Raw genomic sequence first — 8929 nt, 5'->3', positions numbered from 1 at the left:
GAGCAAATTCAATGGGACGGGTTTTCACTTCTTGTGCTCACGATCATACATGACTTTGATCATGGCAAGATATAGAAATTTTACCACTTCGAGTGGTTATAATTTCTTACAAACTCCATTAGAGTTGTAATCAAACTTTGTTGTCTTTGCTTGTATATAAAATCAAATTATAGAATTTCAAGAATTTAAAAGAGAAAAATAAAGTAAAATACTTACCTTAAATCCAGAATTTAATCATGAAGGAAGTTCATGGAATAATTGACAATTATTATGCTCAATCCCAAAGCTTCTACTCAATTCGTTAGAGTCTCGTGTTGATAACGTGTTATAAAATAATAAAAGAAGAAGAAGAGTATTACAGAGAAAAGTAGAGGGAGAGAATTCTTATTGAATTTTGGGATCAATTACAATAGAGTATAACCCTCTATTTATAGGGAGATGGTGACTTAGCCACCAAGTAATAAACCCTAGAATCTCTCTAAATATGGACATTCCCCATAAATAGGATTCTATTTATAACACTATTGATAAATTTTGATTGTAGTTCTTGTAATACATGATTAACACGTTTAACTTTCAATTAATTAAAATGAGGGATTTAAGTATATCAAATAGAATTTACTTGGACTATTTTTACAAATATATCACCATCAAATATGGAGTAGAGTAACAGTACAACTGAATAAAATACATGAATAATTATATGGTAGAACAATTAATACTATGGTAAATTTATAAATATCTACAAGTAAAAGAATCAAGAGTGTATATTTCAATTAATTAAAGATTAGATGTACTTGATTAAATATCACAAATACTAAAATTAGAATTTTCCAATAGTTGAGGGACCAAAAATGCTATTAACCCTTGTAAATAATTCCACTGAATCTGAATGCCCCAATCCGTAGAAAAAACCCAAAACAAGCTTTATTTTACAATCAAGTAAAGTAAGTTACAAAAAGAAGAAGTAGTAGATACATCGACGTGCACAAACGCTCCAAATTTTTACTTACATTGTCGATTTTTTTCTTTTCCGAATTGCACAAACGAAGAAAGCAGAATGAAAGCGCCGAGGAGGCCGATCCACGCCGTGTCAACATGGGTTCGACGGCAACCGCCAAAAGTGAAGGCTTTTCTGGCGGTGGTCGCCGGCATGACGGCGTTAGTGCTGCTACGCGCCATTGTCCACGATCACGACAACCTTTTCGTGGCTGCCGAAGCTGTTCACGCCATCGGAATCTCCGTCCTTATCTATAAGCTCATGAAAGAAAAAACTTGTGCTGGTAATAACAACCCTACCATTGTATATACAAAAAGTTTTCCTTTTTATTTATTGTTAAACACGGGAAGCTGAAAAAGGTGCTTTTTTAAAAAAGAATTTCAAAAGATCTGATTGTTCCTTGTGTGGTTCTTGATATAGATGATGTTATAACTTAATGATCCTTTTACTTTTACAAAGCCACTAATTTTATAAAATTGGGGAATTTTATAGTGTTCTATAAATTTGTTTAATGTAATTTCAGATGAATAGAGTTGAGGTTTATTACTATTGCTGAATTTTAGGGGTTTAATTTTCTTGGTTTGCATTGAAAGTTAATGGAATAAATGAGGACATTGTTTTTCTTGTTTAATCCTACCACGGGTCATATTCACCTTATGAGTTGTTGATTGCAGAGTATCTTATGTTTGCTTATGTTAACTAGTCAATTTATAGGTTGTTGTAAATTTGAAGAGGTTGTGATTGGGATGGGGATGAGGGAAAGCACATCTTGTTAATTTTAGTCCTATACTATTGTCTTTATGATCAAGAAAGAGGGGTTCTAGTTGTATTGGATAATATTGATTTTGTTGACATTTTGATGTTATGAATGTGACCAATTAATTTTGTGGTACCACCTTCCTAGTTGGACTATGCGAAAAAGGTGTCCTATACCTATGTTAGCATTTGTCCTTTTCATGTCTATTGCTAAAGTATGGGCCACCATTGGATGTTGGATGAAGCAGCTACGTAAGTCATGAATCATTTGTATTTGTATGGAAACATGAGAAGTATTGGAGATTGTTTTTACCTCAGCTGCCTTAGCGGCTAGTGCTCCGGCAGTATGGCATCTTTTTGTTGTTAGAGTAGAAGGTGTAGACATGATCGTTTAATTCTTCTCAGACGATTGTTTCCTCCACTCCTCCGTATCCTTTTTTAAATCAACACAGTGCTGGTGAACATAAGGTCGAGCATTTGCTTTCTGGTTCTTTGGTAGTGACAGTCTCTTAGGATGAGATTCCTAAAGCATTTTTTCTCCCTTAAAGAAGCACAAGTACCTGTACGGGTTTACTTGCCTGCTGCTTCTTTACCTAATTACACTTACACACCTCTGGGCATCAAACAATCAACCAATTAGCTATGCCTCAACCCAAACTAGTTGGGTTGGTTATATGAATCCTCTGTATCCATTCATGCCCATTTCATTCCAACTCTAAAAAATCCATATTTTACGGCAAATTAAGTGTTCTTTAGAGCTAGAGGTTCTCTAGATCTCATACTTATTAGTTATATCCCTACACGAACATTTAAGTGCCTTACCAGAATAGAAGATCAGATATTTGTAAAATTAACAACATCAACTCTTAACCTCAATTAGTGGGATATGTGGATCCGTTGCTTCTCTAATATTATGTTCTTAGCTAAATCCGTATTGATTTTTTATTGTATTCCCTTTGAGACAAATTCTCTCCTCGAGAATTTTGGGTCTACCATGTTATTTCACTTTTAATTCTCATAGTGTTGACCCTAAGAACTAGTTCATAAGGATGTTACATAGGACATGACTAAATGATCTTAGTTGACCTTTTCACATTTTATTATTTTCATGTTATTTGGTTTCCTTTCGAATATATTATTTATGTCTTGTCCAATCTTTTGTAATTGTTCGTCAATCTTAATATCGACATTTCTGCAACATTCATTTTATGAATATTTTGGGTCGAGAAGCAAAACATTTGTTCCCATGTGACATTTGCTCGTGCCATTCTATTAATTTTGTTTAGGTCTCTTCCTACCCCATAAAGCTCTTGTAACATTCATCTATTCAACCATCTTATTTTAATTCCATCTCATTTTCTTGGAAGACTGAACTCAAGTAAGTGAACTCTCTACATTAGGCACAACATCTTGTCTAAACTAATTCATAGTCAATCTTCTATGGGGGCTAAATTTGGCCTCTGGATATAACCCCAAAATTCATTCTGATGTCTGGCGAAATCAATAGTGAGAGTATCTTTTCATGTCTTCCATTCTTTGAAGTCATGTGTCCATCTTATTTACACATAAGACAACATTTATCTTTTTGTTATTTTTAAATATAGTTCTATATTCTTTTGTGATCTTTTAATAATAGTTTTTGATTTTTTTCTCTATCATGTTTCTAGCTTTAGAAAATGGAATTTTTCTTCTTAAAATAGGAATCTATCTCTCAGTTTTATCCCGACTCAATCCCATCCTAGGTTTTTTTGATTGCCTTGTCGGTCTTTGTTTGTCTTTTATGTTCCACTGATTATTTGTAACTCTCATTTTATACTATTGCAGGGCTTTCACTCAAATCCCAGGAGCTCACTGCTATGTTTTTGGCGGTTAGACTGTATTGTAGTTTCGTCATGGAATATGATATACACACCTTACTTGATTTAGCTACATTGGCTACAACCTTGTGGGTTATCTATATGATCCGTTTCAATCTTAAATCAAGTTACATGGAGGACAAAGACAATTGTGCAATTTATTATGTGGTAAGTCTTCAAACAGCCTCACTTATGTATGTGGTTATAGTGTTATACAGAGTCTAGACTAGGGACGTAAGTATCAGCGTGATACTGCTTTCTAATATGATCTTACCCTATCAGAGAGGGGGGGGGGGGGGGGCAGATTTGAGAAGTTTTTCTTTGGTAATCCATACATTGGTGTGATGATCCTTGATACATATAGCTACACCTACCGCTTTTAGCTGATTAAGGGAGAGCTCGGCAGTAGGTGTAACTCAATCGGCTTTCTTTATCATAAGTTATGTTGAATAATAAATAATGAGCATTATGTTACAACTTTTACTAGGTTACTGACAAATGATAAAGATAGAGATAACTAGGAATTTGATTCAAAAAGATCCATTTGCGCTGATATCTCTCCGTTTTCTTGTGATTTGTACTAAAGCGGTTTGTAAGATGATGAAGTTTGTTCAGTTTAGTATAATGCATTTGAGTAGATCTGAAGGTTAAAGGAAAGGAGTTCCATTCTCACTATTCTATGATGTATAATTTACGTCAAGCTATATCAAACTCCAACAAAAAATAATCTCATATTTTTGGCTTTATCCAACAAAAAAAAAGTGATCTAAAATATTTGGCTTTTATAAAAAGAAGATCTGAAATATTTGGAAACTTGAGAATATTTTATTAGTTTTAGTAATGGTACGTGAGGGGAAATGACAAGAAACCTCTATTTCTTCATAACTGTAGAAGCTTCCCTTCAGTTCCACATATCTTTTGCAATTTGGGAAATGTCAAATATCTTTATCCATGCAAGTCGAATTATATCATCCTCTCTTTTAGTTTATAAATTTTGGTTGCATGACCCTTTGCGACACACGCTGTATGGAGATTTTCGCTGGCTTTCTGTAAGAAGTAATTTTTCGCACACTTTTGTGCAGGCAATCCCTTGTGCTGCCTTAGCCTTACTGATTCACCCATCAACATCACATCATTTCATCAACAGAATCTTCTGGGCTTTCTGTGTTTACTTGGAAGCAGTTTCCGTGCTACCTCAACTTCGTGTCATGCAAAACACTAAGGTATGATAAACATGCACATTTGCTTTCTCGAAACTTTTGTTCTGGCTTGGGAGTTTGGTTAAGACGTTTTTGAAAGCTTTGATAACCTACTTGTTATATTGTATACAGATAGTTGAACCATTCACAGCTCATTATGTATTTGCATTGGGTATTGCAAGGTTCTTAAGCTGCGCTCATTGGGTTCTCCAGGTCTGATTTGCAAAGTTCTGATGACACATATCAGATAAATTTCATTGACAAGCTTTTCTTTCCTTCATATTTGGTGTAGATGCAGTATCTGTTTAGTAGAAGCTTTTCGTCGTTCTACTTTATGATTCAAACTAGCATAGATTTGAATAGTCTTCTAGTTGAAGAAAAAATGAGAGCTTGTACGGTGCTTTGTTTAATCATTTTTTGTTCCTAGTTCTTAAGTGCCTTATGGTGCCTTTCTACAGGACACTTCCCTTAGTTTGGTTTGGGCACAAAATCAGGTTGCGCACCAAGTACTGACTATAATACATTCTATAAAATTGATGAAGGATTTTAAATTGGTTGGACAAGTTTCATATAGGAGGATTTGTTCATTGGCATAAGTTTATGATTAGAGATTGAGGGATATTGTCATTCTTTTAAATCCATTTTTGCATGTATTCTATTTAATTCTACTAACCTTCTGAGTTTTTCTTGGCCTGACGACAGGTTTTGGACAGTCGTGGCCATCTGCTAGTAGCATTGGGTCACGGTCTATGGCCTTCTATGGTTCTTATATCTGAAATTGTTCAAACCTTCATCTTAGCAGACTTCTGTTACTACTATGTTAAAAGGTTGAATAAGCTTCACATTTCCATCTGTTTCTTGAATACCGGCATCCATGCCTGCCTTGCTTTTTACAATGCTCTATTGATCATGGTCTTCTCATGTATTGCAGTGTTTTCGGAGGACAGCTGGTTTTGCGCCTTCCTTCTGGGGTCGTGTAACTGACGCTTGTGCTAAGTGATGGACAAGGTTCTCGTCCCCTTCTTGCCTTGCATTTGCTTTTTCTTCTTCTTTTATTGTATCTACGCAGTCCAACTTGATCTAGGTTCTCCGGTGGCAAGACCAAGACTGGATGTTATGTAAAGCTAGCACTTTCTAAATGTAGTAGTTGATTTTCTGGCAATCATAGTTTAAATTTTTTTCTGTGAGCTCTAATTTTACAGCTTCAGAAAGGTAGTTACACTTGTAGTTCTCATGAATTAAATTGAATGATTAATGATGCTGATTTTGACATAAGGTATAGTGCCTGTTTGATGACAATATTAACAACTTGTTTCTTTTCACTTCCAACCCAAAAAATCCCATAGCTATAATACATATTCAATAGCAAATATGAAAAGCTTTCAAAGGTGATGTCGAGTCAGGAATGGTCGTTAGTGGACACCGACCATTTTTCACCGGTTAGAGAGGCCCTCTTTAATACATTAGGAAAAGACGTTCACAAGGGCTAGAAAGACAAATCATAAGAATTTAGAGCACCTACGTACTGGTAACCGAAAACCACCTTGATCTAATAGATGCCATTGAATGGCTTGGCAATTGGGCAAAGTACAGATTTGTCATTTAGTCCTCTATCAATATATCAACGGTAGTGATCCTTTTTGCTAGAATAGTATACCTAACTCCTCCTCTGGAAAGCTAAAAGGTTCAATTTCATATTGCACTGTAGTATGAAGGTTTGGCTTGAATACCTTTAATTACGAGTTTATGCAAAGTGACATCTTTGTGGACTGGTCCTTAAGTTTTGATCACCGAATTGTGGAATAAAAGGACCATTTTTATTAATCAGATTCTAGATAAACTAAGACACTCTACCATTGTTGAGGAAAGAAGAAAAATAGAAGAATATGAGATGAACAAAGAGATGAGAAGAATACATATGTTAGTTAAAAAACACTGTCAGCCGATGGCCTATCGGAAACAACCTCTTTGCCGTCACAAGGTAGAGGTAAGGTCTGTGTACAGGTTACCCCCGACTTCACTTGTGGGATTACACTGTGTATGTTGTTGTATGTTAGTCAATGACACGCAGACGTATGATATGGGGAGTCATAAAAGATCTGATGTGTTAGCAAAAGGACGATTAGCACGAAATATCCGAAATTAGATAGATATAGATAATAAACGCAGTAGTTCAAATATTTATGACAATATCTATCTATATCTATATTTATATTAAAAGCATGAAGGCCCTTAGCGAAATGTCATTCCCTTTTTTTACCTTTAAAATAGAGTTCACATTGGACAAAATAGTAACTTAATTACTTTCCTACTATTTAGGATGCTAAAATCAACAAAATTTTTATTGTTAAAACTTTCCTTAATTAAATTCTGCTTTTCTACTTTAAGCTTCCTAGAAGTCGAAGATCTTTGTGAATTTGCCACGCCTATTCCTAATTATGCAGAAACTGATAAGTATCTTACTCTTCTACATTAAGTTTCCTAGGTTTAATGATCTTTAAAATTTATTGGGAATCGTAGAAGGCATCTATGTCTAAGTCTTAGTCCTTTTTTTTTTTTTGTAACAATTATTTTAATCATATATAAACTAAATTAGATAAAAATAAAGTTAAATTGCAACCTCGCATACTTGTAAAGATCCAAACTTTTATCGTCAATTGAGATTCCCCCTAAATCTTAGGATTTTTTAAATCAACTAAATACTATGTATTAAATTCTTCCTTATTTAAATGATTTAGAAAGTTTTAATAATAAATATCTTATATAAATTCTTTTCATATTTGTTTTGTATAACATATCAGTTTGTAAAATACAAGTGATATCAAAACTGAAAAACTAAAGAGAATCAATAGCAAACTAACGATGTGGATGTTAATTAAAGTTGCTTTGTCTATCAAAATAAGGTGGCATTTGTTCTAACAGTAGGAGAAAATAAGTATCTGTGAATTTTTTTTAAGTTCTACATAAACTGATAATTTTTTATATTTTTTTAAAATATCAACCATGAACAATAATTTTTCAATATTCGGAAAACACTCACGACCCGGATTTCCCACCATCGGGAGTCGTGATGGCGCCTACTAACGGAGCTAGGCAAGCCAAACATTTTAAACATTCCCTGATTTCACCTCAACAATAACAATATAAATATAACGGGTCAGTTAAATAAAAGCGGAAGTCTTTAAAATATAGATAACTGAAAACCCAAAAATGCGGAAGTTGAAACACATTTCTACCCAGAGTCTGGTGTCACTAGCTCACGGACTGCTATAGAGTACTAAAAACAAGTCTGAAATGATATTACATACTGTTTGTCTCGAAACAAAGAAAACAAACTAAAACATAGAAGGGACTTCGTCCTGCGAACGCCAGCTAGGCTATCTCGTGAGTCCCTGGACTGAAGACAGCTCCCGGGCAATCCTACAGCTGCTGTCCAAAAGTTGCTCTTAGATCTGTGCAAAAAGATGCACAGAGTGTAGCATCAGCACAACCGACCCCATGTGCTGGTAAGTGCATGGCCTAACCCCGGCGAAGTAGTGACGAGGCTAGACAGGACCTACCAAAAACAAACTGTGCAGATGTATATATACAGAGGCAACGGAAATAACAGCAGAAAACATCAAATAAAACGGGAAAGGGGCATGCTCGGGGGGATACAGTGAAAACAGATCAACGGATATAACAACGAAACTACATCAATACTATGACTCATATAAGTGGTCGGCGTGCCACACGATCCCGTAGTATATATTTATAAGTGGTCGGTGCGCCACACGATCCCATTTCATAATTCATGAGTGGACGGCGTGTGTGACGACCCAACCCGTCGTCTCATGTATTACAACCCCGTTTCCCCCATTTATTGCTTCTTCATGTTTCATTATCAGCAACGAGTGAGTTATAGTTGAATTGAATTGGTTTGGATAGGAAAATGAGACACTTAGTCTCTTTAAGGAAGGCTTAAGTTGGAAAGGTCAACCGGACGTTGACTTATGAGTTAGAAGGTTCGGATGTGATTTCCGGTGATTCGGTTAGCTTCGGGGGATGATTTGTGACTTGGGAGTGCGATCGGAATTGATTTTGGAGGCCCGGTGTAGAATTAGGCTTGAATTGGTGAG

At 35.2% G+C, this 8929-nt stretch overlaps 1 protein-coding gene across 1 annotated transcript; it reads left to right on the top strand.

Moving 5' to 3' along the window:
- LOC109223403 (putative ER lumen protein-retaining receptor C28H8.4) lies at positions 874-6112 on the top strand. Its single transcript, XM_019387701.1, has 6 exons — positions 874-1283; positions 3581-3780; positions 4695-4835; positions 4944-5024; positions 5514-5638; positions 5743-6112. Exons 1-6 carry the CDS (start codon positions 1061-1063, stop codon positions 5789-5791), a joined length of 819 nt encoding a protein of 272 aa, XP_019243246.1. The 5' UTR covers positions 874-1060; the 3' UTR covers positions 5792-6112.

Source organism: Nicotiana attenuata, chromosome 3 (genome assembly GCF_001879085.1).
Source record: "Nicotiana attenuata strain UT chromosome 3, NIATTr2, whole genome shotgun sequence".
In the NCBI taxonomy this organism is placed as follows: Eukaryota; Viridiplantae; Streptophyta; class Magnoliopsida; order Solanales; family Solanaceae; genus Nicotiana; species Nicotiana attenuata.
This window is presented reverse-complemented; position numbering and strand designations above follow the sequence as displayed.

Excerpts from the sequence above, each read along its gene's own strand:
- LOC109223403 (XM_019387701.1), top strand. The coding sequence starts at position 1,061 with ATGAAAGCGCCGAGGAGGCCGATCCACGCCGTGTCAACATGGGTTCGA. Across the intron at positions 1,284-3,580 it reads GAAAGAAAAAACTTGTGCTG|GGCTTTCACTCAAATCCCAG; the intron begins GTAATAACAACC and ends ATACTATTGCAG. Across the intron at positions 5,025-5,513 it reads GCGCTCATTGGGTTCTCCAG|GTTTTGGACAGTCGTGGCCA; the intron begins GTCTGATTTGCA and ends GCCTGACGACAG.